The sequence below is a fragment of the Corvus kubaryi genome, unplaced genomic scaffold (assembly GCF_017639235.1).
Source record: "Corvus kubaryi isolate FWS band 111438036 unplaced genomic scaffold, C.kubaryi_AGA036_p1.0 37353, whole genome shotgun sequence".
Classification (NCBI taxonomy): domain Eukaryota; kingdom Metazoa; phylum Chordata; class Aves; order Passeriformes; family Corvidae; genus Corvus; species Corvus kubaryi.
The window spans coordinates 4,078,383-4,105,633 of record NW_024581115.1 but is presented as its reverse complement, the minus strand read 5'-3'; the positions used below and the strand labels follow the sequence as shown (position 1 = coordinate 4,105,633).

Here is a 27,251-nt window from a genome sequence, read left to right as displayed (position 1 = left end):
CAGCAGGAGGATGTGGGGCTGGAACTGCAGGGAAAGGTAAGGTGTCAGCAGGTGTGGTGGGGAGAGACAGAACTCTCCGTCCTGGTGCTTGGGCAGTGGTGGCATACAGAGGGGACGTGGACAATTCTGTCTTGTTTGCTTTGAGGGTGTTGAAGAGAGACAACCTTTAATGAAGTGTCAGCGCAAGGGGACTGATGGCAGCGCTGCAGCTCCCAGCTGAGCACAAAATGTCTGTGACAGGGAGTCACTGCTGGAGGCACCGTGGCCATCACGTGCCAGAGCAGCTGGAAAGCCACTGGGTCACAAAGGGAAACCTCCTTCATGTCCTGAACGAAGCCCACCAGGCCTCTTCCTCCCTCACTCCCAGCTGGGAGGACACAGGCCAAGGGACTATGGTATTGCACAGCGACTTAGAGAAGTGCCAGGAAAAACCTCTCCCTCCAGGGTGAACCAAGTGATGTGGGGCAATGCTGGTGATTAAATTAATGCAGTTTGCCTTCCCTGTGATACATAATTTCTGTCATATATCATCATTTCTGCTGCACTGTGGGGTGCTCTGAGCCATCCTGACCACAGAGGATGGATCCCAACAGTGTTGTCAGCTCCCCTCATTTTCCCAGCTGCCAAGGCTAAGATGTATATCGTGTATATATATAAAAAAAATTATAACAAAATGTACATACGTTCAGTCAAGTTTCACCTCCTCCTTATATATATATATATACATTCTATGCATATAACATATATAGCATATAATATACATTTTATGTATAATTACTATACACTTTCATAAAAAATGCATTTTATATGTGATATGTGTATGTTATACATTTACTATTTTATATACGTTATGTATTTCATATATAAACCGCGTACATTATTTACATAATAATATATGCATTAATATATTAATAGACGTACAGACGTTATATATAAGCACACTCTAGAGCACGGAATCTGCCAGGTGGGTTGGAGCTGCACTTTCCTGTTTAACTAAGCCATTTAGTGCCTGTACCCGCGAGGAACTTTGTCCCCATTCCGGAGCAGGCAGCGGAGCGCCGGGCAGGGAGCGTTCCCTGGGGAACAAGGTGCGGGAGCCGCGGGCCAGGCCGGGCGGCTCCTCCCGCCGCCCCCGCCACAGAGCGGGGCCCGAGCGCCGCCGCCGCGCTTCCGTTTCCCCCGCCGCCATCTTAGGCACGGGCACTTCAGCCGCCGCCTTCAACCCGTGCCTCGCACCGCCGGGCAGAAGCGGGAGGCGGCCGCGCTGCGGGCCGCCCTCGGGCAGCAGGAACTGCGTTTATTCCCCCCGGGAGGGACGTTTCTGCCGCTTTCCTCCCGAGGTACTGGCGCTGTTCGGGCAGGCGGTGAGGGGACGCCGCGAGGGGGGAGCACGGCTGCGGTGCCCTCACCTAAGATGGCGGCGGGGGCGGGCTCTTCCCGCCGAGAAGATGGCGGCGGAGGGAGAGGCGCTCTGGCCGGGTGGCGGAACTCGCTCGGCTGGGTGAGGGGAGCGGGATGGGACCGTCCTCCCCCAAAGATCTCCCTCTTCACGGGGACTCCCTACCCCGCCACGGAGACCCCGGTCCCGCCCTGCTGCATCACAAGGAACCCCCCCAACCTTCCTCCTTCAGCTCACCCGCACCTTCTCCAACCAAGGGAGCCCCTCGCCACCTTGCTACCCCCCTAATTTTGGGGTCATCCCTCCCCTGTTGCATGAGGGGCCACTGCGTGAGCGTGGGGTGGATTGGGGTTACCCGCTGCCTGTCTACCCCTCTACTCCCCAGGGCAGCTGCTGCTCAATTTTATTTTAATAATCATAATTTCCACCCTCCCTTTCATACTTTGCCGCAGGAATGGACCAGCAAGTCCATAGGTAGCGGAAGGGTCCCCACCCTCCTCTTCCCCCTCCTCCTCCCCACCCCTTAAGGGGCGGTGATCGCGGCGGAGAGGAAAGAAAAGGATGCCACGGAAGCTGTTGTTGCCTTATAAATCTGTTTTTTCTCACTTTCGAGCTCCACGGGGGTTGCATGACTCTTTGGCGATGAACGCGGCCAGAAGTGGCTACCGGGTCTTCTCGGCCAACTCCACCGCAGCCTCCACCGAGCTGGCGAAGAAGATCACGGAGTAAGTTGCTTTCTCTTTCAAGTTTTTTTCTCCTCCATCGCTCCCCGGCGCAGGCAGAAGCCCTCCCGAGCGGCTGGAGAAGCTTCTGGCATCCCCCCGCCTTCCCAAGGCGTCTCCTGCGAACACCTTTGGGGAGATTTTGCACTGGGAATCTTCACCAGCTCTGCCTGACCCAGCGATGAAATGAACCCGCCGCTTTCTTCCTTCTTAGACATCCATTTCACTGCTGGAAAGGCTGGGCTGCAGCAAAGGCTGTTACTTTTGGGGAGGGAGGAGGTGAAACGTGTCTGGGCAAACCTCAGAAAAGCGTTTTTAGCAGGTTTGGGAGATGCTCAAAACTTTCTCCGGCTCCTGACCTTGTTTTCTCAGCAGCTTCGGTGCCTGGGGCACGGGAAGTGTCCATGCGCACCTCGGCACAGCAGCTTGCACTGATCCACCAGAGTGGAGTTTGGAGAGGTGGGAGAGCTGGGCAGCTTGTGCTGTTGGTTCAGGGTAAAAGTCTGCCCCTTTTTCTTCAGTCCATCAGTTTAGGCAGAGTTTGACCTTGTCTTGTCCGGGACGGATGCGCTGGGTCCTGCTGGGTGAGGGGTGTGACAGCTGCCTCCAAAATGGGGCTCTTGGTGCAGAGAGCTCTGAGTTTCCCCCAGCACTTGAACTTTGAGGTCGAATGAGTTTGGTTCAAACTGGGGCAGTCCCAGGCGAAGGGACTATTCTGAGAAGGACATCTGTGTATTGGGCTGTCATCTTAGAACAGGACTTGGATTTTCTTTCTGCTGTTTCTCAGCTACAGTTCATAGGCAGCTGCTCCCAAAATCGAGGGGTCTCAGTGCTTGTTTGCCTGCTGCAGCTGACAGCATCCCAGTTATCCTTGCTAGATGGCTGCTGTCCCATTCCCATCTCCAAGGGCATGCTTAAATTGGAAACAGGACTTAAGTACAGGTGTGCTGCCACCTTAAACTGTGAGAACGCTTTGCTATTAGTCCCGCTCGCTTAATAAACACTGTGTTCAATCCTTAGCACAGATTATCTCCATGGAGCTAACTTGGCTGTTTGACTGGGAGGTGTGTAGGATAATAGTGATGGACTTCTTTAAGTGTGAGGCTAGGAGGAAAAGCCTTATGTTTGGGAGTGGAAAGGTTTTCTTTTTTTTTTGCTCATGTATTCTTGCTATATTTGGTCAGGTCTGCATCACTTTCCCATCACTGAACTCTGAAACTAATGTATCTCTCTATGAAAAAGTAAGTTTTGCTGCAACAGATGGGACAGGGTTTTACAGGGCTTGTCGTGTTGCGTCAACACAGCACAACAGAATTCCCCTGGGGACGAGCTCTGAGTTCTCAGGACTGAAGGAGCAAACAGGCAATCCTTATTTCTTGCTCTTTGTCTTAAAAATAACTCCCTTCTTTTTAAAGATGAAATGAGAAGAGACAGGGAGAGGCTTCCCCAGGCCATGGCGCTGGATGGGATGACGTGCTGATGTTATCCTAGGGATGCTCTGGGGGGGGGGGGAAAGAAGCAGGATCTGGATCCAAAGTGACCTCCTGGCTCCCTCTTTGATCTGTCACCGAATAAATTTCTAATAGGGGCGATGTGGGGTTTTTCCCTTGGCTCTGCCATCGGTGGGATGTTGGATGCTCCGGTGGTGGCACGAGCACAGCCCTATGATATACAGCTTCTGCTTAACTGAGGCTTAAGGACGTTTATCTTTGTTGTGGGTGCAAAATCTGGAACCGTTCATGGGACAGATTTGCCCACGGTAGAAAGTCTCCCAAAATTAAAGGGGTTTTCAGCATCTAGTGCAGTGGTTTTGCACTGCCTTCCCTTAGGAGCTCGAGGGCTGTTTCAACTGATCTGTAACACATCCCTTGTTCTTTCAGGTTGCAAAAGATGTGTGGCTGCTGCCTTTCCCCCTGTTTCACGTCCCAGCCTGTTCTTTGCTGGGGAGGTCAGTTGCACCTTTAGAGTTGGAACAATCTTACAAGGGTGAGTCTGTCCTCTAATATTGTGCGTTCTTTTTAAAGTTTTTTTATGACCTTGAGTAAAAGTAGTAAAAGAACTTTAAAACAGCACACAATATTAGGAGTAGGGCTCCTTGAGACACCTGTCCATCTGGGCTCTGTTCTTTACCTGTAGGTATTGAGCTTAAGATCTCTACTTGAGTAGTCCTGACTTCTCCTTTTTAGAATCTCAAGTCCTGAGAGGAGCAGTGTGACACTGACCAGCTTTCAGACAACTGATTTATCTCCTCACTTTGTTTACTGCAAAACTTCCAGAGCTGCTTTCGTTTCAGGCTCTGAGCATCACCTTCTGGCACAGTTCTGATCTTCCCCTTGAGCATTCTCTGGCTATGGAACAGTGACTAATGGCCAGTCTTACTTTCACTTCAGGTTTTCAGAGCTTTAGTTGATGGTAGTGACTGCCAGGGAGAGAAGTTGGATAATGAGTACCTTGTGAAACTTGAAATAATGAAGATGTTCCTTAGATTCAGCACCACTGAAATGTAAATAAACCCATATATTTACTTTTCTCTTATAAATTGAGAGGGATGATTATTTTAAATTCTTTCTGTCATGGAAAGAAAACTCCTGCTGTAATTAGGACACTTGGCACCTGATTACAAGCTGCATTTGCAGGGGAGAAAGATCATTTCTGTGACCAGTGCTGGTCCCTAATGGGCCTGTGTGCTGCTGGGGGGAGGGAGGTCTAGGAAGTCTTTTTGATCTTTAGTCCAAGAGATGCATTTAGATCTCCCTCTGATTGCAGTGCCCGGCTCAGAAGGCACAAATATTACATTCTACTCACTGCTTATGTGTTTGGGTTGGAGGGGGTTGGTGATTGAATCTTGCTAATGCCTCCCCAGTGCTCCTGCAGCTCCGCGATGTGGGATGTGATACTGTCTCACTGCCAACTGTGAATGTGAGTATTCCAGAGATTCACTCAGTTTGCAGCATGGAAAATGCTGGTGATCTGAAGATAAAGCATTGCCATGAGCCTAAACAACATGGAATTAGGAAAACATGGGGATTTGTGTTGTGACCTCTGGCTGCAGGGAGCTGGGTTACAACGCTAAACCCAGGGTGGTGTTTTCTGTGACTGGGTGGGACGTGAGCCCTGCTTTGGGGGGAGACAGTACATTCAGAGGACTTGCAGCAGCCTCCCTCAGCTGAAGGAGGATTTCTGGCAGGAAATGTACCCTTTAGGTCATCTTGCCAGCACATGAGAGGGTGGGCAAAGGGGAGTCAGAGCATCTCTGTGCAGTTTAAATGGAGCACAGAACATGGCTGAGCAGGCTGGGCTCATGTGGAGCTTCCTGTGCTGGCCAGCACAGCTTTAGGGGAATGGGGGATTTAGGGGAATGGGGGATTTAGGGGAATTCCTTCACCAGGAATGGGCTGGTAGGAGTAGAGGAAAATCTGCCTGGTATTTGCCAGTAGTTGGGCTGCATGGCTTTGGTGTGGCTGGAACAAGTGATTCCAGTAGCAGATGAGCAATAGGGACTGTTCTTCAAATACCCAGTCATGCTGGGTGGATGGAGAGAGGCAAAGGAGAGCTCAGATAGTTTTAAGGATATCTGAACAGATTGTATCCAGGAAGCTGCCATTCCCTTTCCCTTTCCTGGCTGTTCTCATACTGGGGGATTAGGAAGTGCACTGCAGAGCTGCCATTGTGCTGGCTGGACCATGACTGATCTTCATTTAAAGATTTGCTAAAGTTTGAAAAGCAATTCAGAGTCAGGCTGTGGCTTGATTTGGCCACAGTCGGGCACAGCACAGACCCTCTGTCCTCTGCTCCAGCTCCTTCTGAGTCTATACTGGTTCCTGGAGTCTGTAGATGTGGGGAGAGTTGGGAGTTTGCAGAGCTGAGACCAGGGAAAGTGTTTATAATAAAGAGGATTATTGCCAAAATAAAATATCATCATTAAGAGCTTTGTGTGCAGATTTCTCTTCAAATTGCATGTTTGCACTGTGAGCTGGCCGGAAGCTCCCTACAGAGATAACCTGACAAATGTCTTGGATTCTGGTCACAGAGGGGGAGAAGGAAACACAGCCTGGGCTGAGGGCACTTCTCAGTGACACTGAAACAGGCTCTTGTGGCACAAAATACTGCGAGTACATTTGCCCCTTGAAATTTGATTCAGCTGAACATGGAGTCTCTTTGGCTGTCCTTTGTCTCGAGAGCCTGGTGCAGTGGTTTTTGACTGTCTTTAGTGGAGCATTTTAAAGTACAATCTGATAGAGCCTCACAGCGTTTCCTAAAATATTGCAGTGTGTCGCTTCCTCATTAAACTATAGGTTTATAGGACTCCTGAGCTGTTCGCATTTAGATGTGAATTTGAGACAGGTTTTATAAACACTTTTGTATTCAGGGCTTAATATCCTCTTGGCATGTTTTGAGACTGCGGAAAGTTAGATCATCCTTCCTGGGAAGTGTTTATAGAAAGATTCCAGATCAATAGGAATTTTTACTGGCCAATTGCTCTGAGTAGGATTTTTAAAGCCATAAAGAGGGTTTTTTTTCTCTTAGATGCTGTCATGCCCCAGAGGAGTTGCTTTAGTGATGGAGCTGGTGTGAGGATAGCAGCTCATTTTGCTTGGAGATGTGATTTATCTGCAGGACCTGAAATGTTTTTTTTCCCAGAAGCAGCTTTATCTCTGCTGGGCGTGTGGTCTGGGTTCCTGCAGTGGCACTTTCTCTGTCCTAGTGCAGGTCTGCCTGTGTCTGCAGACGAGTGATCAGAACCGTGGTAGCTCAGGTTCATGGGATTATGCTGTTAGTCCTGGAGAAAACAGTTCTTGCTGTCAATTCAATTCCTCTATCCCCTAAAGCAACAACCAGTTGGGAGCTTCAGGATGGAGAGGATTTAGAGAGAAAAGAGTCAGGATGGAAGAGAACACAAGGGAAGGGTAATAGGAAGGGGAAATTTATCTTTGAACTCTATGGCTGCTGCCAGGCTGTGTGGTCGATAAGGCTGTGCCCTGCCCTTGACTTCCATGCAAATATCCCTTTTGATAAAAGTCCTCTGGAATCTGGTGCTTTACAGCAGGAGTTGCACCAACAGTCCCCTCTTTATTGTTCTTCATTCAGTCAAGGTTTATCAGACTCCTTCCCTGGCTGGTATCTTGTCTAACCAAAGCCTCCAGGAAGGGATTTGGTGCAAGGTGTGCCCCTGGGGGTGCACATACCTCAGCTGCTCTGGGGGAGCTGCCTGTGGATCCTGCTGTGCCTAAGGCTCCTGGGACTCTGGAGCGCTGCAGGCAGGGCTGGTCTGGGTCTTTCATGGGCAGTTTTATCTCATATCCACTGCTCTTGTTTACTTGCAGTCAACAGTTGGAGCAGAACTGGGATTTATTGTCTGACCAGAGCCACTCATTCCTCTAAGTTGTCATCTGTGTCCTGTCTCTTCTGCTGCTCCCTGCACCCAGGTTTGACAACTGAGCTGTTTTAGTGCCCTAAGCCAAGCTGTTTTAGTGTCCCTCTTGCCATGGGGGAGCAAACTTGCCTTTCTGATTTCTTGTTTCAGCAGCACAGAAACTGCATTGCTGCTGTACAGCGAGTGGGAGAGCACTGGGCTCTGGTTTCTGCTGGCTACATTTTGGAATCATGAAATTGGAAAAGACCTTTAAGACTGAGCACAGCTGTTAACCCACCTCTGCCAAAGCCACCACTAAACCACATCCCCAGGTGCCACATCTACATGTCTTTTAAATCCCTCCACAGATGGTGACTCCACCACTTCCATGGGCAGCATGTTCCAAGGCTTGACAACCCTTTCAGGGAAGAAATATTTCCTAATATCCAATCTAAACCTCCCCTAGAACAATGTGAGACCCTTTCCTTTTGAGCACCACAAATCTGGTTTTGTTTGCCACTACTTAGCACCGAAAGTGCCACGTTCCAAGGGGTGTTTTGATGAGATGAGTCTGGCTGGACTGGTTTTGAAGCTTTCTTTCCTGCCATGAGATTCAGGGCTGACTAAGACCACTTGCACGGTCTCTCCACTGGATTTTTCTTTCCCTGTGCTGAGGTAGGATTGTGCTGTCTGCAGTGAAGTCAGGGCGCACGTGCCTCCAAAGGGAGCTTGCAAGACTTGCCGTGCAGTTGTGGAGGAACAAGTGTGAGTCATTAAACATTTCCCACCACACACTGATCTAGGGTGAGCGTGTGTGTGTGTGTTTGTGTTTCTGAGCTTGTTTGGACTTGGATGCCATAGCAGTGATTAGGACTTGGTGGTTGCAAATGCCAGGCTATCCTCATCAGGACAGCAGGATCCCACCTGCAAATCTCATCTCTACTGTGGGTCTGTCCCTGAGGTGCCCAGGATTGCCTTTACTTGACCAGCTGCCAGCTCTTTTTGAAGATACTGAAGGTACTGAGGATGCCTTTGCATTGCAGCTGCAAATTTTAACCCAGCTGGGCTGAGAGGAGCCCAGTTAGAGATGTGTGAGGCTTGCCTGGCCTGGGCTGCAGGGTGATGCTGCCGTTGGTACCTGAGCAGGGCTGGTGACAGTCTGGCACGTACAGCTCTTGAGGTGGCACTTTAGTCACTGGCCCAGCCATTGCAAAACGTGCTGCCAGACACACGGTGGGGAGGGTGTGTGTGCCAGAGACGTGCTTTGGAGCCAGCTGAGCAAACAGATCCCATGGCATCCGAGTGTCTGTTACCTCAGCTGTCCCAGGCACACTCTCCAGGCCAGCTTCTAGCTGGGACCTCCAGCTTTGGCTCACAGCTGAGCTGATGGGACAGAAGCGTGCCAGGGTCAGGCTGTGTTGCTCTTTCACTTCTGAAAGCATGGATCTTTGTGACAACTGAAGTGCAAGGCTGAGTTAGTGGGTAAGGAGATGGAGAGAGACCGACTGCTGAAGGCTGTAGACCAGGAAAAAAACCAGCAGCAGATGTGGGCTCTTTTTAATTTAGGGTTAGTCCTGATCTGCAGAATTTTGGCACATATTCAGGTAAATACAGTACAAGTGCAGACAGGAAACTGCTGCCATAATCAGCGTGGTGATCAAAGGTATTCTTCAGGCATAAACTGTTTCCTAATTCATTGTGTGGCCATGGCCGCCAAGCAGATCCTGGGAGAGGAGGGAATTGCCCCGGCTCCATCTCACTTGGCCCAAGCGTCTCACTTCTGCAGGGTCTCACAGCTGAGGCTCTGGGTCAAAGCACAAATGCCTTTAAGTACTTACTAATGGATTACTTGTCAGTGCAGTTAAATGCTGAAGTGTCACCTGAGGGAAAAGTCTGCATTTTGGAGCCTTTTAAAATACTCTTCAAAGTGAGTCTTTGTGTTGCAAGAAAGAAATTGAAAAGGGAAGGAGGGTGACTAATCTTTGTTGTGGTGAGTGTTGTAGATTTGATATTTGAGAAGAGGAACGAGTAATTTGAAAAAATGAAACTGAAGTTAAAATCTCATTAGTCAGTTGAGTTATTTCAGAAAGAAGGTTCAAGGAGGAAAAAAAGAAGGAAAAGAGGTGGGAGTTAAAAAAAAGTGACTCAGGTGCCATTAGTTGAGTCTGAGTAAATCATTCAGCTCTAGTTGCATGTCAGACCTGCCCAAGGGGGCATTGCACAGGCTGGCAAGGTGTCCTTTGCCATCGGGAGTCACAGCCTGTACTCAGTCGTACAGGCTTTGGGTACAGCAGTGACCTGCTGCAGAGTGCTGTGTCCCAGGTCCCTCTCAGGGACATCGGAGGGAAGGAGACCCCCAGAGAAGGGGAGGTTGTAGTTCTGCAGCCTGGCTGGCTCACTCAGCTCCCTCTTGGGTGGTGCTGTGTTTTGGTGGTGTGCAACGTGGTCCAGTCCCTGCTCTGCAGCATGAACTGCTGGGTTCCTTCATTTCTAATGTCCTTTTTTTCTCTCCAGGCGTCTCGGTGCTGAGCTGGGGAAATCTGTGGTGTACCAGGAAACCAATGGAGGTAAGAGAAATCTCTTACTATTTGCAACTGTTTTAGAAATGCTGGGTAACTCCATTGGCCAAACCTGTCTTAAGAAGCGCAGTGATTCAGCTGTGATGTTACTGCTGCTCCTGGCAGTGCTAAACCTCCATGGCTGGCCTTGGACAAGGCAATTAAACATGTTCCTTGTTTTCCCTTGTTATCTTGTTTGCCCATCTGCAAACTCTCCTCTAGAGTCCTGCCTCAGGTTTAAGCTGCTGCCAAATCTTTTATGCTCCTATGCTGAGCAAAACATCTCCAGGTTTAAAAGTAATGCCCTGCTTTTTCAGTGTCTGCATTGTGAACTTTTAAATTATCCCTTTCTTTCAGCCCTTCCCTGCCACACAGAATTTACAGCTGCCCTTGCTTTTAAAAGTGCAAATTCATGGCTGTGCTGGGGAAAACGCCTCTTGGAGGTTGCTTTTGTTTTTAAGGAAGTTAACACTCTGCAAGTGTCCATTTTCAGATGCTGGGCGAAAACATAAGGATATTGATCAGCAGAATTGTGTGGCCAAGGGTCTTTTACTGTTTCAAGACCTCTATTGCCTTGTTTGCAAGGGAGAGCAGAACCAGAGAGCTGCTACAGGCTGGAGGAAGGGGTGGAGGATTTGTAGTAGTGCTGCTACTCTTGCAGCCTGAATGGGCCTCACAGTGGGAGAGCTGCTGTGGTTATGGTTGGGCTGGCTGGTGCGTTCCTGCCAGGGAGAGCTCGCTGCCCTTTGGGGTTGGTTTTAAATCAGGTTGCTTGCTACGAGGTTTGAATTAATTTTTCATCACTGCACAGCAGATCAGTCTGCTCTCAGCAGAGTCCTGTAGGGTTACTGCCAGGGCAGGGCAATTAGACTTGGAATTCCATAGCTGAGGAGCTGTTGCTCTCCTTTTCCTTATTCCTGCCCTCTAGCTCATGACTGTGTGGGAAATGAGTGGCTAAGGCAGGCACCGTGGGAAACCTGGAGTCATTGCTTTGGCTTTGCAGAGGTGCTTGGGGCTCAACTTCTGTGTTTGAGTCAGGGACTGTCAGAGTGGTGCTCAGCAGAGACCCAGACTTCCAGCCTGTGTCAGTGTGGAAATGTCTTGACCTTAATAGTGAAATTGGGGAGTTCTTGCTCTGAACTCGGAGCTGCTGGTGTTGCCTTGAGCTCTCCAGCCAGCATGGAGCTGATCCCATGTAAGCTGTGAAAGAGCAAAGTGCAAAAAGTGCTGAGTTACCTTCTTGGAAGTACTGAAGGTTGTTCTGCCTTGGGTGGTTAATTGCTCACTAATGAATGTACTGTTGACAGCTCTCAGCACTCCATGGAGGCGTGAAATAGATTTCTCATTGAGAATTAGGTAAATTGTCTTCTAAATTTTACAATTCTAAATTCTAAAATTCTAATTTCTAAATTCTAAAATTCTAAAGAAAAAAATAAACAGCTATTCAGCCTTTTTGCTTTGTAAATACAGCTAACCCACTGGCATGTCATGCCGGCTCTACCCGGACCAGCCTTTGGAAAATCCACTTGGCTCATCTGTGTATGTATGTGCACAAAGGGCAAGGGAGCAAGTCCTCATCTGCCCTGACCAGGGTTGCTGCTAAAACATGGTGTGTTGTCACTGTCAACCTGGTGTTTGGAAACAAAACTGACTCTGTTTTCCATCCTTTTCAGAAACAAGAGTTGAAATAAAAGAGTCTGTCCGGGGACAGGATATCTTCATCATACAGACAATCCCCAGGTGAGGCACTCGGGGCTCGGTTTTGCACCTGGGATGTGTTTGAGTACCTGGATCAGCAGATGGTTCAGTGGTTTGCTCACTGTTAACCACACAATAACCAGTGGAACTCTTGCAGTGTTGTCATTGCTCTGACTTAGATGTAAGGCCCCAAGTAGTGTTAAGCTGTTAACATTCCCAGGGGATTGATTGCAACACTGAGATGCTTCCCATCAAATAGCTGGAGTGTGTCACTTGAGGCAGGAACAGGAGTGACTGATGGTTTCCACTGAAACATCCCTGGTCTCTTTGCGTTGGTGGCCTTTCAGCTGTTTGGTGATTTCTGACTGGCATTTTCATCCCAGGATGGATGATTTCCTCTGCCTCCCAACCACCAAGCAGCAGAGCCAGCAGCAAACAGCAGCTGCTGCTTTTGTTACAGGCTGGATTACTCTTCCTCTTTTGCTGTAGTGATGTGAAACTGAGCTCAGGTGGGAACCCATAGCTTCTCTAATGTACTTTTACAGTTCTTGGTGATGGTGGGCCTTTTTGGGTTTTGTTTTGGGCTGTTCTAGGCTTGGAGTAAGAAAAGTGCTGCAAGTAACCAGGGGGAGAAAAAAACCGTCTGTAACCCCAGGAACTTTGCTCCTTGCTGGCTCAGGAAGAGTAATGGGATAGCACTAGGGTGGTGGGAAGGGAGCCTGCACTTAAATGATAACTGCAAATTGACCTACTGTGAGTAGGGGAGGTGCTGTTTTCAGAGATGAGATACTGATATTAGCAAAACAAGGATGTTCCTGCTCTGATAGCTTTTTCCAAGTTACCAAATTCTGCTCAGATTTTGGAGATCACAAGAAGAAATAAGTAGCAGAGCTCAATTGTAGCTCAAAAGTAGCAGGGAGCTGAATTTCTTAGACACAGTATTTTGCCTTGCTTGCCAAAGAAGTGGAGCCCACTGAGAATTCAAGTTCATTTCCTCCATGAAATGCTTGGCCTGTTGTAAAGAAATCAGGAGGACTACTAGACCAGCTTACTCGCTTTTGGAATTCCTCTTGCAGGCAGAAATATTTTCTTAGGGCTCATCTCTCTCCAGAGAGATGCCCCAAGTGTTTCCTCCCTCAGGGAGCAACTAAATCTCTGCAAGATGAAAATGCCCTGCTGTAGGATTATGTTTCGGGTGAATGGTGTCATTCTGTTGTCCCTTGTGAGGGAGTTCTCCGAAATAACTTGTAACTGAGAGCTGAGTAAACATGAAACAGATCAAGTGTTCAGAGAGAGGTAACTCAGAGCATTAGGGACAGGAACAGTTTTGGGAGGGGAAAACCTCCCCTTGCGTTTAACTTGTTGATTCCCTTGTTTTTCCATTAACTGAATTCAGTGTTTTGGGCCAAGAAATGGGTCTTTTTTAGCCAAAATATTCAAGGCCCTCCAGGTGAGGAGCCAATGTTGTGCAGCCAAGTCATCTTTCATTCCTAAACTGCAGCTGTGCCTTGCTGCATTGCTAGAGAGGACAGGTTCAAGGACATCTCAGTTTTGCAGTGGGTTTCAGGGAGCTTTTCAAGAAAGTCAGAACAACAACTGTGTGGAATAATCTAAGAATAGGACTCCCACACTCAGTAGTGGTTTGAAAAGAAAATATTAGGACTTGTTAGTATAGAGGGAAACAACCTTGTTATGCTGCAGTGTGAATTCACAGTCTGCATCTTAAATGCACAGAGAGAACAAAAAGACCTGACTATTTGATATAGGCTCTCTGTCCTAAAAGCTGTAGCACAACCAAAAAAAAGGTGCCAAGGACAGGTACCATCCAAGACTGGTGTGTGGATGGCATTCATGTGAGGGAAAATCAAATAGCTCATGTTTAGGTGGTAGAAAAACAAACGAGTTGGTGGTTTTGTGATACCCTTAAAGGCAAAAGGAGCCTTTCTAGTGCTGAGTGTTGGTGCTGATTGTTGCAAAGTCCATGGACAGTGTCACATAAGGTGTTTGCTCAGCCTTGAGAGCAGGGGTGTGCAGGGATGGCCCAGGCAGGGATAAGGAGCTGCAAGGGAGGCTCTGGGGTGGTAAGCAGGGTGTGGGGGATAGCTGAGCTGTCTCTGAGTGTCCTGGTAATGAGCTGCCAGCCCCTGTGTGAGGTCTTGGCTCAGCCCTCCCAGCAGTAACTGACTGAGCATCACTTCAAGGCCAGAGATGGGGAGGGCAGCAAGGAGACTGGGATTCTGCCTTGGGTACCTGTTTTAGAGATGCTGGGGCTGGGCTTCCCCCACCAATGTCATTTTCCCCAACTGCTACCCTTGGTTGGGGTCAGTGCCCCTTGCAGAAGAGCAGATCAGTGATGGCTCAGCATGAAGCCATCTCAGCCCACCCACCCTGGGCCCTGCTGGAGGGACAGACACATCCACTTCTGCCTAGTACCTGTGCCAGCTGGTCTGCAGGAGCTTCCCAGAGCTCAGCTTGGGATCCTGCTTGAATACTGGGAGAAGTACCTCCTTGAATAACTTCTCCATCAATATGGCTACTGGTGTCCTGCAGCATCACCAGGACTGCTGGTGCCTTTTGAATCTCACTCTTGTTCTCTACCTGCTTTCCATGTGAATATGTGTGTATTTTCAAAGAGTAAGTTGAAAAATAATGATGAAAAGTACTGAATTTCTCAGATGAACTTTAAATAGGCTGCAGTTTGACCACTTTGTTTTTATATGACACTGATAGTAGCATCTTTTTCTTCTCTCACAGCCCCACTGACACAGCTAAATCTCCAAAGGAAAGAAACAGTTCTTTGTTTGTTTGTTGTCCTGTGTGGCAGGGGGCTGTGTTTTATGTAATTCTTGGCTGGGTGCTCCAGAGCCAACAAAGCTTTCTTGTGTGTAAATGGCATTGTGTGTGCGGGGCTGGCTGGGCCAGCAGGACAACAGAGACCCTAGAGCCTCACAAAAGAGGAGGCACAAGTGGAGGTTAATTTCCAAAGGAAGGGAGAGCAGTGGGGAAATGGAAATGGTCAGAGGTTTGTCACGGGTCATGTCTGTGAGCAGCTGGAGAAGCTGTCTCTAGTGGCTGTCTCAGGAGGAAAACAGGGCCTGAACAATGTCTGGGTAATGTCCAGAAAGCTCTGCAGAGCTTTAGGCTGCTCTGTGCTGTTTACTCCTCTGCTGCTGTGTGGAAAGATGGCCCAGTCAGCCCCTGTCCTGTCACCATGGGCTGAACAGCTGAGCCTCTACAGCACTGCCCTCCTGACTGGATTGGGGACATGGTGCGTCACGGGGGGCTGTCCGTGCTGGAAACCCCCAGGCAAGGGGGTCTGTGTTGCAGGAGTGCCTGTCCTGCCATCTGAAGCACAGGTTCTCCAGTTCCCAAAAGTTCTTGAGTCAATCTGTGACGATGCAGACAGTGTCTCTTGGTGTTGGTCTTAAGGAACTAAAGGGGAACTAAGGGCTTGGCTTTTTCCCCCTTCCCAAAATTAATTGAAGTGCAAATCAGTACACTCCTACTGGGTCACTCCAGTCATTGTGGGGAAGCAAACTGTAAATGGGATGTTTCAGTCTCATGACCAGTGATGGGACTCGAGGAAACAGCATGAAGCTGAGTCAGGGGAGATTTAGGTTGGCTATCAGGAAAAGGTTTTTCACCCAGAGGGTGGTAGAGCACTGGAACAGGCTCCCCAAGGAAGTGGTCACAGCACCAAACCTGTCTGAGCTCAATAAGCATTTGGGCAACACTCTCAGGGACAGGTGGGATTGTTGGGGTGTCCTGTGCAGGACCAGGAGTTGTACTTGATGATCCTGATGGGTCCCTTCGAACTCAGCCTATTCTGTGATTCCTCTGCCTACGCTGCTTTTTTGTTTTGTTGTTTTTTCTTTCAAGAAACAGTCCTTTAGCATTTCCTGTGCTGTTTTTCCTTCCCTCTCTAGATAAGCTAAAGAGTGTGGAGATGCTGACCTCCACCAAAGTGCCATGTCTGGAGTTTGCACTTCTCCAAATGCAGTATTTCTTAAGGCAGAAGAAATAACCTGCCTTACACTGTTAAAGAGGAAAATACCCTAAGAAATCCAGTGTGGATGAGGTTGCGTTGGCTGCATGTGTGCTGCTTCTTTAAAAGACTATTTTATTTTAAATTACACCGTATCAAGTGACATTTGTTCCAAAGTAAATTCTATACAAAGTTTTTTTTTTGTCTGATGATGGAGGGAAATCATCATACACCTTCTGTTAGGATATAAAATCAAATTCCAGTCCACAGCTCTTGAGTGCTGGCATCGTGTCCTGTGTGTGTAAGAGTTGACTGTAATTTGTTGTGGCGTGATGGAAGGAGCTGCATGGCTGCTATCTGGGTCTGGCATACATTAGCCTGAGATGTAGCATCATTTCCTTGGAATTTTGGTGAGGGTGGTCTAGGTATAAATGGAAAAGGAATTGCAATGGAAAAACACCTGCTAATATTTGGAATTGTGTTCATATCTCCTAGAGATGTGAATACTGCTGTCATGGAGCTGCTGATCATGGCCTATGCACTGAAGACTTCCTGTGCCAGGAACATCATTGGGGTCATCCCCTACTTCCCCTACAGCAAACAGAGCAAAATGAGGAAGAGGGGCTCCATAGTCTGCAAGCTGCTGGCTTCAATGCTCGCCAAGGCAGGTGAGTGTCCCAGGGAGCAGCAGCACGGCGGGCTTGGTTCTGCTGGGCGTCCCAAAGGTCATCTGTCCTTCCATTCTCCTGTTTGATGTGGGGATGTGCAGCTGAGATCTTGAGCCACATTGAGGGAATTAATTTTCTTCAGCTTTCTTGTGGTGCTTTGTAACTTGCACCTGGGGAAGTGGCCTAGAAATGTTATAGTGAAATACAGGGTCAGGCCAGTGCTGTGGCACCACGTGCCTGTTTCTCATGATGTCTGTGGAACTTTGCGTTAATCTGTTTATGATTATTTTATGACATGGCATAATAGCCTGAATAATAGCTAAAACAGTCTGGAAAAAGAAGGTATTGAAGGAACTCCAGCCATGTGGGAATATTTTCAATAAATTGTTGTCTTTTTTCCCCTTTAGGTTTAACACACATTATCACTATGGACCTTCATCAAAAGGAAATCCAAGGCTTCTTCAGCTTTCCAGTAGACAACCTGAGAGCATCCCCTTTCTTGCTTCAGTATATACAGGAAGAAGTGAGGTTACTCTAGTTCTATATATATCAACTTGTCTGAACTCATTTTAATGTGAGGGCAGCATTGGGCCTCTGCTTAAATAGAGGTGGTGGTGTCAGTCCAGGTCGATCCTTCTGTTAATGCATTCTTTCTCAGGGGATACCTATTTCCATGTTTCATGGAAAGATGTTACACTTCCGTGATTGGATAGAAACTGAACTGCAGCACAAGCAGGAGAGGAGCTTGCTCTCTGTGGAGTTAGTGCCACTTGAGAGATGCTACTTGTACTCCTGCCTCTGATCACCTCTGAAATCCTGTTAAACTGCCTCCCCTCTCCCTTTGTGCTGTGCTGGATTTCTGACTGCTCTGAATTATTGATAGGCTTTGTCTTGGGCTGAGTGTAGGAATGCTGAGCGCAGCAGGGCTGGGAGCAGGGCAGGGAGGTTTTATTCTCCATGCGCAAAAGATGATGATTTATTCCCACGTGGTGAGAGCAAAGCTTCCCCATATGGGGAGGGTTAAACACAGTGAACATTCCCACCTTTGCAGAATACACAAATACTGATGTTGAAAGCAAGTGCAGTTGCCTCTAGTTTCTTGTCACAGAATGAAAATTTGGGTCTGGGGAGGAGGATGGTTGAAATTATTCAGCCATGTGTCAAACCAGTTACTCCCTAGCAAGAAGGTCTTTTTTAAATTAATTAACTTTTTATCACATCCAGATTCCAGATTACAGAAACGCAGTTATTGTAGCCAAATCTCCTGGTGCTGCTAAAAGGTAAATGGATGCTTTGCTGGCTGGTTAAAAGTTACTTGGAAAATACCTGAGCTGGTGGAAAATATACCAGGGAAAGTATGGGAGGGTGGCAGATGGATTGACAATCTGGTCATAATTCCTTTGTGGCTGGAAATGGGCTGGATGTGGTGCAGATAGGCAGCTGAACTTTTTATTCCCACCCCCATGGGAGTAAACTCTGGAGGTCTCAGTGAGATGGTTCACCTCAGGTCAGATTTGCGGCTGGAGTTTCAGCAGTGCCTGATCATCTCAGAAAGTATTTCGCATATGGAAGAACACAGGAGTGGGGTGGGGGGGCAGCCAAGGGGTAGAGTGGGCTTTGGGATACTAATGAGGAATGAAGAGTCACTTCCAGTGAAGTTTCTTGCAGAGGAACAGCCAGAGTTGCAGCCTTTGCTTGCTGTTGGCCTGGGAGAGACTTGCTGTGGTGGGCTGTGGAGCTGCATCAGCCCAGCACCTTCCTGAGAGGCTGCTGTTGTCTTGCAGGGCTCAGTCTTACGCCGAGAGGCTGCGCCTGGGGCTGGCAGTGATCCATGGAGAGGCTCAGTGCACAGAGCAGGACATGGATGACGGGCGTCACTCCCCTCCAATGCTCAAAAACGCAACTGTGCATCCTGGCCTGGAGCTGCCATGTAAGATCAAGTTTCTCTGCTTACCTTTGGGGGAAAAAAGAGAAAAGTTTGGTGGGAAATTTTTGTTGATTTATCTGTGTGGGTGTAACCAACCTAAAGGCAGTTGGACCAGTGGAATTTTTTTTCATGGAAAGGTTGATATCAGTGCGTTGTAGGAGAAGTCACAGGGGAAGGTTTTTATTTAACTCCTTCTGGCCATGCAGAACATCAATATTCTTCTCCTTGACTGTGCCTGCTCCATAGTGTTAGACTGACAAACCTCTGATGAAGGTGGTGCTTTTACAGCAATTCACTGAGCTCATGAAACAAGGGAGATGTAAAAGTGTAAGCAATGAGATAACAACCACTGAGACAGGCTGTTGGCTCCACTCGGGAGGGGAGCGCTGGTCTTTGTCTTCCCTTCTCTGCAACCTTTGTTAGTGCTGGAAATTTCCTTCATCTTGGCACCCAGGTGATCATATTCCAGTGTCTGTTTCGACAAGGTTTTGAGGTTTGTGTGGCTGGGGTGAACAGCTTCTCCAAGAGCATTGTTGATCTGCTTCCGGAGTTCTTGCGATTGATTTGGGAACAGAGGACAAAAGAAAAAGAGGAAGCTTGTGTTCTGGGAAATGCCATCCTCGGGATTGTTTGTATCCCTGCAGCAGTCAAATAACAACAGTGCAATGAAAATCCAGCTCCCTTTTTGGGAGGATTTTAGCTTTCTAGGCAGGTGGTAGTAGGGCAGAAATTGGGAGCGGGAAGGTGGCTCAGAAGTGCCCGTGGGAAAGGCTGTGAGCTGCTGTGTGTGGCAACACCAGCAGTGGTTTGGGCTGCAGGTAATCATCTCATCTTTGGAAATTTAGGGAGAACATCAGTTTGTGGGCAGCTTGTAGAGGGGAGGCAAGGAAGACTGCAGGCATTTTACATCACCCCAGTTGTGCCTCACTGGAATACAATCAGTTAAACAGTGCTTTTGCTACTGGTGAAACTTCTCTTGGGCCTTGGGGGGCAGGTGGGGTTTGGCAGTGAGGTTTGGAACTTTATTGTTCTCCTTCTGACAAGGGGATTTTTTTCATGTCCTTCCAAGAAAGCAGGAATTTGCATGGTTATTCTTCACTTTCTCCTTCCCCTCTTATTCTGAAGAGGATGCTGTCCTCCAGAATATCAGTAGCTGATATTTGTCTGCTACAGAGGAATTGATGTATTTTTATTTCCAGCCATGTCACTTCAAAGAATCTCAGCTGTGGAAGGTTGTGCTGCTGGAGAACCCTGTAAATGGTTTCTCATACAGAAATGTGCCCTTGTCCAGTTTAATTATGAATTCAGTGGAAAATTGTTTTCAGTCCTCAGTTATCCAAATACAAACTAATTTGCTGTGTATCACCACTTCCTTATTTTGTCTCCTGCTGCACAAACTCAGCACTTGACCAATGACCTTACATCCCTGCATGTGTAAGGCACAGTGTAGAAGTCGAGCTGTGGCCTTGGCAGCTCTCTGTCATGGGGTGGATTGTGGGGCAAACTTGTCCAAAACTCTCAGTAGAAGTTGTTTTTCTCTGCAGTTTTCTGACCTGAGAGATAACTGGTTTTGAGTGAGCTGGGTTCTGGAGATGCAGAATTCTGAGGTTATCTGTGTCTAAAAGCAGTCTGTGCATCCTGGTTGTGTCACAGTCTCTGCCAGACAGAGGTGAAAGTGCAGCTGGGATGGCAATGCTGTGAGTGTCTGTACTGACCCTCTCTGCTATGCCTCATTTCTTGTCCAGTTCAGTCATTTGAAAAGCATCTTCCCACCTCAAATGTCACATAATTCCAAACTCTCATTCAGCTCTCCCTTCCTGGTGGTGAAAGCTCTGAGGGCAGAGTGTAGCAGGGTTCAGCTGTGTGGTTGGTTGTGAAAGGTCAGACACATGCTGCTGCTCAGATCTGAATGTTCCTTACACCAAAAATGTCCCCAAACCCTCCAATGGTCAAAACAGAACCAGTCTGTGAGTCTGCCTGGCTCAGCAACCAAACCTGGGCCTGGCAGGTAGAAGGTTGGGGATGTTCCTGGGAAGCAGCTGAGACTTCTCATGGAGCATCCCACTCTGGGCTACAACCAGATCAGTGTGGAGCATCCCAGACTCGGCAATTGAGGCTCCAGGCAGTTGTGTTAGAGCCAGGAGAGAGGTGAAACCTGTGTCTGGGAGCAGCCCCAGAGCCCCACAGCGATGGCTCATGCTTTGTGCCATTCTCCATGGGCTTCCTGGTGAATTGGCCGGGCTCCTGCGTCCTGGCATGCACCTTCTCTCCCTGTTCTAGCAGGGATCATGTGCCTCTAATTAATGAGTGCTAGGCAGTGTAATGGCTTATTTATTGTCCTGTGAGTGTGGCCTGATGTGATATTCTGATTTGTAGGGAGCCACAACAGAAAAATGCCAGAGGTGCTTCTAATTGCACTTAAAATGCTGCGCTAAAGCGGCAGCAAGAGCCCACGTCACTGCACCCCTGAAATCAGAGCCTTGGAGACAGGACATAACTCCAAGGTTGTTCCCTTTGATTGTGTGCTTTTGTGTCTCAGAGCTTGCAGCTGGCTCAGGGCTGTGCCTTAACAAATGTGTGTGGACTCTTTGCATGTTTCCTTGAGAAAAAGAGTGGGGCACCATCTGTTAAATCATTTCAGTGGCTTTGGAATTCAGTACTTTATACAGAGCTAATGGTTTGCTTGAATCCCAGAGCCCAGCAAACTGCCACAAAGGGAGTTTGGGGGAAAAACTGGAGTGATCATAGGTCTGTTCCTACTTCCCTACCCCCATCTTGCCTGTGTTTAGGCTGGGCACAGGGATGTTTTCTGTCCTTCCAAGGCTATCTACACAAAACAGTTCATTCTTGAGCAGCCTTTTGCTCCCAGGCTCTGTTGTAAATGCAGCATTATATTTCTTGGTGATTGTCACTTTAATTCACACTGTCGACCCCAAACAATTTATTTTAGTGTTTCTTAACCCTTTTTTGCCCACTTAATTAAAGCAACATGTTTACACACCTGGGAATGCTGCTTCTTAGTGCCTTAGTGATCTTGCCTTTAACATGTGGTACTTTGGTGTATATTATGCACATTCGAATGAAAGTGTTCTTTGATATTCTCGTTTTATTAAAAAATGGTGGTTGGTCTAGTTTTTTCTCTTTTATTTTTCCCCCTCCAGAAGCTACAGATACCACAAACATCTTTTCTTACTCTCCAGAAAAAGTCAGCAACTCTTTAACCTAAACTTGTACATGATCCAAGAGGTTACACCAGGCAAAAGTACCACCGTGGCTTATTTCTGTTACCCTCTTCTGTCTACAAACATAGAGGTTTTGTGTCTGGGAGGAAAATATTCTTTATTATTTGAATCATTTTGCAAGGCACCTCCTCATAGCAGTTCTGACTTGCACATCTTGGTATGTCCAAAGATTTTGAAGAAGAAACTGGCTGCACTAACCCTTGTGTAGACTCTCATCACCTTGGAGCAGTTGAGATTTGATGTGGTTGTGGGTAGATCTTTGGCTTGCAATTTTTTTTTCTTTTTTTTGCAGAGAAAATTGAACAAGGAAAAGGGAGAACATCTCTTTAAGATCCGGGTAGGTCGACACGTTGCCTACCATTCTTTAAAAATAAACCAAAATTGAAATAACAGCTTTTAAAAAACAGACAGAGATGCAAAGCACTGCTAATGTTGCTGGTTGCCATATTAGCCTTTAAGCATAGCAAGAAATGTGTCTGCTTCCTTCATGGAGTAGAAGGATACTGATTTGCTGAAACTCCATGTCTCTGTGAGTAAAATAGTGCTGAATTTCAGCTCCCCAGGCCTGTTCTGTTTGCGTAGAAAAATTTCCCCTGACCTGGCTGTTGTAAACAGAGATGGCACTCATCTGTGGATACACATGGAGGATGGGATGGCAGCCAGGTGGAATCCTTTTGACACTTCACAGCTCCCACCAGGAGCTCTATTACTGTCCAGACTAGATAGTAAACTCATAACTAATCTAAGCAGGTCAGTAGTGCCTGTAATTGAAATTTATGATCTGCTTATCTCTCGTGGTGCTTAATCTTCATTTATTACAAATAATCTTCCTTCTCATAAGAATATTTTTCCTTCAGGATTTAGACGTGACTTTGCATTTGATAGGAGAACTCAGAAATAACCATGCAAGGGAGGCTGAGGAATCTGTGCCATGAAGAGCTGTTGATTAACTCTTCAGTCCAAGGTAGCTGTGACTTTAACTGCAAAACCTGGCAATGAGTGATGGGACTTTGGTCAAAACAGAATTACTGGACACCTTTTATACAGTTTTGGTAGGTTTATGGAAAACCAGCCTGTGGAGCAGGTCATGGATGTGAACAGCTCTATACAAGAATCTTTGAAGTTGTGGTCCTTACAATTGCTTTCGTCATGTCCCTCAGTGTGACTCATTCACCCGGCTGTGCTTGCACTCTAAGCATTCCCAGGCACCCATGAGATATGGGAATAGTACTGGATCATCCTGCTGTGCAGGATGGGGAGTTTAATGCAAGGCTTTCTTGATGAGGAGAGCAGAGATCAATATTCAGACAGGCTTCTGGTGGTCAGTGGCTTGTGTTCTGCTGCTCAGGTATTACATTGAAGTGGATTATCCTAAAGGAGAAAAATCTTGCTGTGTCTGAACTCCTTGAGGCCCTTGAGAAGCCTCTGTGGCCAGAATCCTGGCAAGACCTGAGCTTACAAGAGGAGGGGCACCAAGTGCCTTGGTAGGACACTTTGCACTCACTGTGGAGAGCATAAAATAGGGGTGTGGGGTGTGGAGGTGGGCCAGGTAAGTGTTAGGAAATGTTGGATGTGCCTCTTGGCTTCAGTGGTTAGATCAGCCCAGATTGTCACCTATTGACACGTCTGCCCACCACAATGTCCTTTCCCTGCTGGAAGTTTTTGTACCAGCACCCCGTGGCAAATGAGAAGTTTGGCAGATGGACAGCAAGTCCCTGGCCTGTACTGGAGGCTGGTTGCTGTTTGGTGTAAGTCTGAAGGCTGTGTTATATCTGGATACTCTCAGGGCGTCCTAGTTCAGAGCTCTGGTATTTTTATGATGCTGCTGGAATTTTGGCAGGATGTGGTTTTGCATGAAACCTGTCAGTGCAAAAGTAGTGTCAGGAGGGAATGGAGCCTTATTTCCCAGCACATCTCTTCACTGTGTGTCAGGTAGCACAGCTTGTCAGTGTATCCTTTGATCCAATTGCTGGTTGCATTGAGCTTGTTGAACTGAATTTCAACTGGATTTTGTCCTGCTCTTTCCATTAATCCACTTAAAAAATAATCAGCAAATTTGTTTCTGCAAACTTCCTTAAGCTTGCTTTGCCTGAGCAAGTGGTATTAAGGTTCTTACACCCTCTCAAAGACCCTTCTGTGTTGGGTGATGTGAGAAAGCAACTGAGCTGCAGTGCAAGTCTCTTATCCTGCAAATGATTTACTGAGCCCAAGAGGTGAAAAGTTGTACCTTGTAAGGCACTTGCCCTTTGAGAGGTGCTGCTTGAAAAAGCCCATTTGTTGTTCTCAGTTATGGACTGGACCCTTTTTCAAGTCCTGTGCTAGAGCACAAAGAAAGTCTCTGATATTGCCCATAAACCAGATGCTGCTTTGTAGCTCTCCTTGCACAGGGGTCTGTTAGAGAGTTGGAATTGCTTTCTGTTTCTGAGGTCAGTACAAAATCCCTACAGAAACAGAGAATTTCCTCTTTATGCAGCAGTGCTGTTCATTTGAGGAATTTGAGGATGGTTAAATGAGGGTTTATCACTTACGTGGGTGTCAGGATTGTGTAAAGCACATCTGTGTCTGCATCAATGCAAGATGTTTAATGGTTCAGCCTCTTGTGTGGTGGAACTGTTGGGGTTTGACTCAAGCCTAACTCACCTGGACTCCTTTTTTTCCTTCTTCTTTAGTGATGATGGCCAAGGAGAAACCGCCAATAACTGTGGTTGGAGACGTTGGAGGAAGAATTGCCATCATTGTGGTACGAGTGTGAGGGGAGCAGGTGGGGGGTGGTTTCCTCACAGCATCTTCGCTTCAGCTGCTCCATCCCTGAGGGTCGGAGGGATGGCTGGTATAGGAGTGGGAACGTGTTTGTTAGACACTCTTCTCTCCAGTAGTGTTGGTGGCTTTGGTTATTTCAACTTGCTGTTGAAAACCCTTTACACTTCAGCTCTTTAAGCCCTAAAATCTCCTTGCTCCCTTGATTCGAAGTGTCAGATGTCTGATGAATAATGAATAAATCTAGGGCACACAGAGAAAACTCCTGAAGTGTTAAAAAACCTCAAATAAACGAAAAACTTGCTGAGCTTCTCTTATTTGCTATGCCATGCTGCAGTGTAAGTAATCAACATGCAGCTCCTACCCCATGAAAAAATACACCTTGCTGATGATAAACTGTGAGTGCATGTGCAGGGACGAATCTGTTTCCAAGACACAGCATTTGTTCTCCACACTAGCAAAAGGGTCATTAAACCAGGGAAATAGCATTCACAGATTAGTCATGCACATGGCTGTCCTCAGCAACAGCTGAAGTAGACAGGGATTCTATTTTTCATCTGTGTGCATGGCCAAAGCTGCAGTACTGTGCAGATCCACTCCTGCCCTGCAGGCTCTGTAAACTTCTGGTTTTGATGTTATTTTTGTTTCTCCTCAGGATGACATCATCGATGACGTGGAAAGCTTTGTAGCTGCTGCAGAGATCCTAAAAGAGCGTGGAGCCTACAAGATTTTTGTGATGGCTACTCATGGGCTCCTGTCAGCAGATGCCCCCCGTCTCATAGAGGAATCCTCCATTGATGAGGTGAGTCTGCTCTCTGGACTGCAGAGGAGGGGCTGGCACCAAAACTCACAAATTGATGTCCTTCCCACCACACGTTGCTCACGTCTGGAATTACTCATTTAATCAGGTGCTTTCAGTTAGCTGGTTCTTCACTGGAACAAAAAAAAAAAAGTGTGGGTGATTAATACTTGCTCAGATCAGATCTGCTTCCCTGAGTGTGTTTTCTCCCTAATGCAAGTTTTAGTCATCCCTGCCTGGACACTTCCTTTGCTGCAGCTGGGGGTGTGTGGCTGCAATCTCACTGTGCAGCCCCTCTCCCCCAGCTGGTCAGGGGCTGCTGGTACATGAAGAGGACAGGATTTCAAACCTTAGTAGCAGATCCTGTGATCTGAATGGGCCCATCAGCCTGTTGGAGAGTGCTGGTTATGCTGGTCCCCTCAACAGACTGTCACAGAAGGGACACCATTTAGTTTAACCTTTTTTTCCTAATATGCAAGGACTTCTCCCCCTGAACTGTGAAACAGCAGTACACACCTCTCCTGGAGCCAGTCCGGGATGCCTCCTCCGGGAGGCCGAATGTTTCAGCAGCACACAAATGTTTCCTTTCCTTTCTGGCCCTCCATAGGTGGTAGTGACCAACACTGTTCCTCACGAGGTGCAGAAGCTGCAGTGCCCCAAGATAAAGACTGTGGATATCAGTTTGATCCTCTCGGAAGCCATCCGGCGAATCCACAACGGCGAGTCCATGGCCTATCTCTTCCGCAACATCACTGTTGATGACTAGACCTGAGCCTGCCCCTGTCCTGGATTCCACAAGAGAAGGAAATCTGCATGGAAAGGCAATACCATAAAACATAGGCATATCACAACTGTTTATTTTTGTAGGAGCGTTGAGGTTTTCAGTCTCATGGTCTTGAGCCATGAGATCTAATAGAAAAAAAATCAACCTGACCAGCACTTTACAAGTGAATAGAAGGGGCCACTGGCAATGGGGAGGATTTCACCTTAATTAAGAGAGATGGAGAAATGAGGTGGTGTTGAATTTTTAAGTTCCTTTAATGATTTTTTTTTTTTTTTAGTGTGTTATCTCTTGCCCTGTAGGGGCAGACAGAAAAGCTAAACAGAAGTAGCTGTCAGCTTGTGAGAAGGGAACAGAGACTGCTCATTGCTGTGTGGGCAGCGAGAGCAGCCTTTGGGGTTGTTTCTGCCTGTGTCTCACCCCAGAGCACGGAAGGGAACGTTCAGGCTGTGCTGCTGGCAGGATTGAGCCAACAGCAGCTCCGTGCCAGCTCAGTGGCCTCTCCTCTCCTGCACAGCAGAGCAGAGACTTTCATCAAAACTGAGTTAGCAGAATATCCCAAAAGGACAGCTTAGGGCAACCCATTGGCAGGGCTGCTCCCATCCCTGGGTCAGGGAGCTGGGAACAGGCTCCTGTGTGTGTCCCAGCAGAGCAGGGAATGCTAGTTAATGTGTTGGCCTTTTCATTTTGCGAGCTTTGGATCATTATTGCTCTTCAGTGACGAGTCACGTGAGAGTCTTGGTCCTCACTGGAACACTTGTCTGCACTGCAAAACCAGGCACGATTTTTGGAGTTGCCTGGGGCTGATGAATTTGTGGCAGTCTCGTGGGGAAGGGAAGTTGGAACAATACCTGCTTCTAATGCAGCTGTGCTCTCCAAAACACTAACACTGAACCTGCAATAAAAAGTGTAAGATTTTTCAGCTTTGGTGCTTCCTGTGAATCCTGTGCCCTCTGAAGAGCTGCTGTGTCTATTCAGTGGGGCTGTTGCTGTAACAAGGCTCACTTGGCAGCTTGCAGCCTTCTTCCACAGGGAAGGTAGGACTGGCTGATCACTCCTTTCTTGAGTGATCCTAATTTTTGGGTGGAGGGGACACTTGAGGAAGCAGCACAAGATGCATGTGGAGGGCTTTGTCTCCAGGATGATATAAGGATAAACTCCCAAACTGATCTTTCCCCTTGATGAGACAAACGCACTCCAGTAAAACCTACACCACTTTCTAGTCTGCTGATGTGAGGAACAAATACAAGCTGCTGGAAGCAATTGCTTCAACAACACAGGGATTGTTTAGTTGTTTAGTTTTGCTTATCCTTATTCTACACTGTCATCTTCCATTCCAATATCTAAAATGTGCCAAGGGGT

The 27,251-nt window shown here is 47.5% G+C and overlaps 1 protein-coding gene and 1 long non-coding RNA gene across 7 annotated transcripts; one reads left to right on the top strand and one right to left on the bottom strand.

The window, feature by feature from the left end:
* Positions 1-1,031: 1,031 nt before the first annotated feature.
* PRPSAP1 (phosphoribosyl pyrophosphate synthetase associated protein 1) lies at positions 1,032-26,811 on the top strand. Of its 6 annotated transcripts, none has more exons than XM_042032628.1 (11): positions 1,032-1,340; positions 2,013-2,124; positions 9,989-10,041; positions 11,706-11,772; positions 16,211-16,383; positions 16,791-16,906; positions 17,608-17,663; positions 18,168-18,313; positions 24,222-24,292; positions 24,965-25,111; positions 25,716-26,811. In XM_042032628.1, exons 2-11 carry the CDS (start codon positions 2,042-2,044, stop codon positions 25,872-25,874), a joined length of 1,071 nt encoding a protein of 356 aa, XP_041888562.1. In that variant the 5' UTR covers positions 1,032-1,340; positions 2,013-2,041; the 3' UTR covers positions 25,875-26,811. The 6 variants fall into 6 exon arrangements, with proteins under 6 accessions (XP_041888562.1, XP_041888561.1, XP_041888560.1 ...); XM_042032627.1 differs by lacking the exon at positions 1,032-1,340 and adding an exon at positions 1,428-1,501; XM_042032624.1 differs by lacking the exon at positions 1,032-1,340 and adding an exon at positions 1,525-1,873.
* LOC121666715 lies at positions 21,399-25,718 on the bottom strand. Its single transcript, XR_006016746.1, has 2 exons — positions 25,625-25,718; positions 21,399-25,242 (listed from the first exon to the last, which is right to left on the bottom strand). It is a non-coding gene; the product is annotated as an uncharacterized LOC121666715 (long non-coding RNA).
* Positions 26,812-27,251: the final 440 nt, after the last annotated feature.

Bases quoted from the DNA above. Each gene is read 5' to 3' on its own strand.
- PRPSAP1 (XM_042032624.1), top strand. From the start codon at position 1,714: ATGAGGGGCCACTGCGTGAGCGTGGGGTGGATTGGGGTTACCCGCTGC. The intron at 2,125-9,988 runs GTAAGTTGCTTT...TTTTCTCTCCAG, and splicing joins CTGGCGAAGAAGATCACGGA to GCGTCTCGGTGCTGAGCTGG. The intron at 24,293-24,964 runs GTACGAGTGTGA...GTTTCTCCTCAG, and splicing joins GAAGAATTGCCATCATTGTG to GATGACATCATCGATGACGT.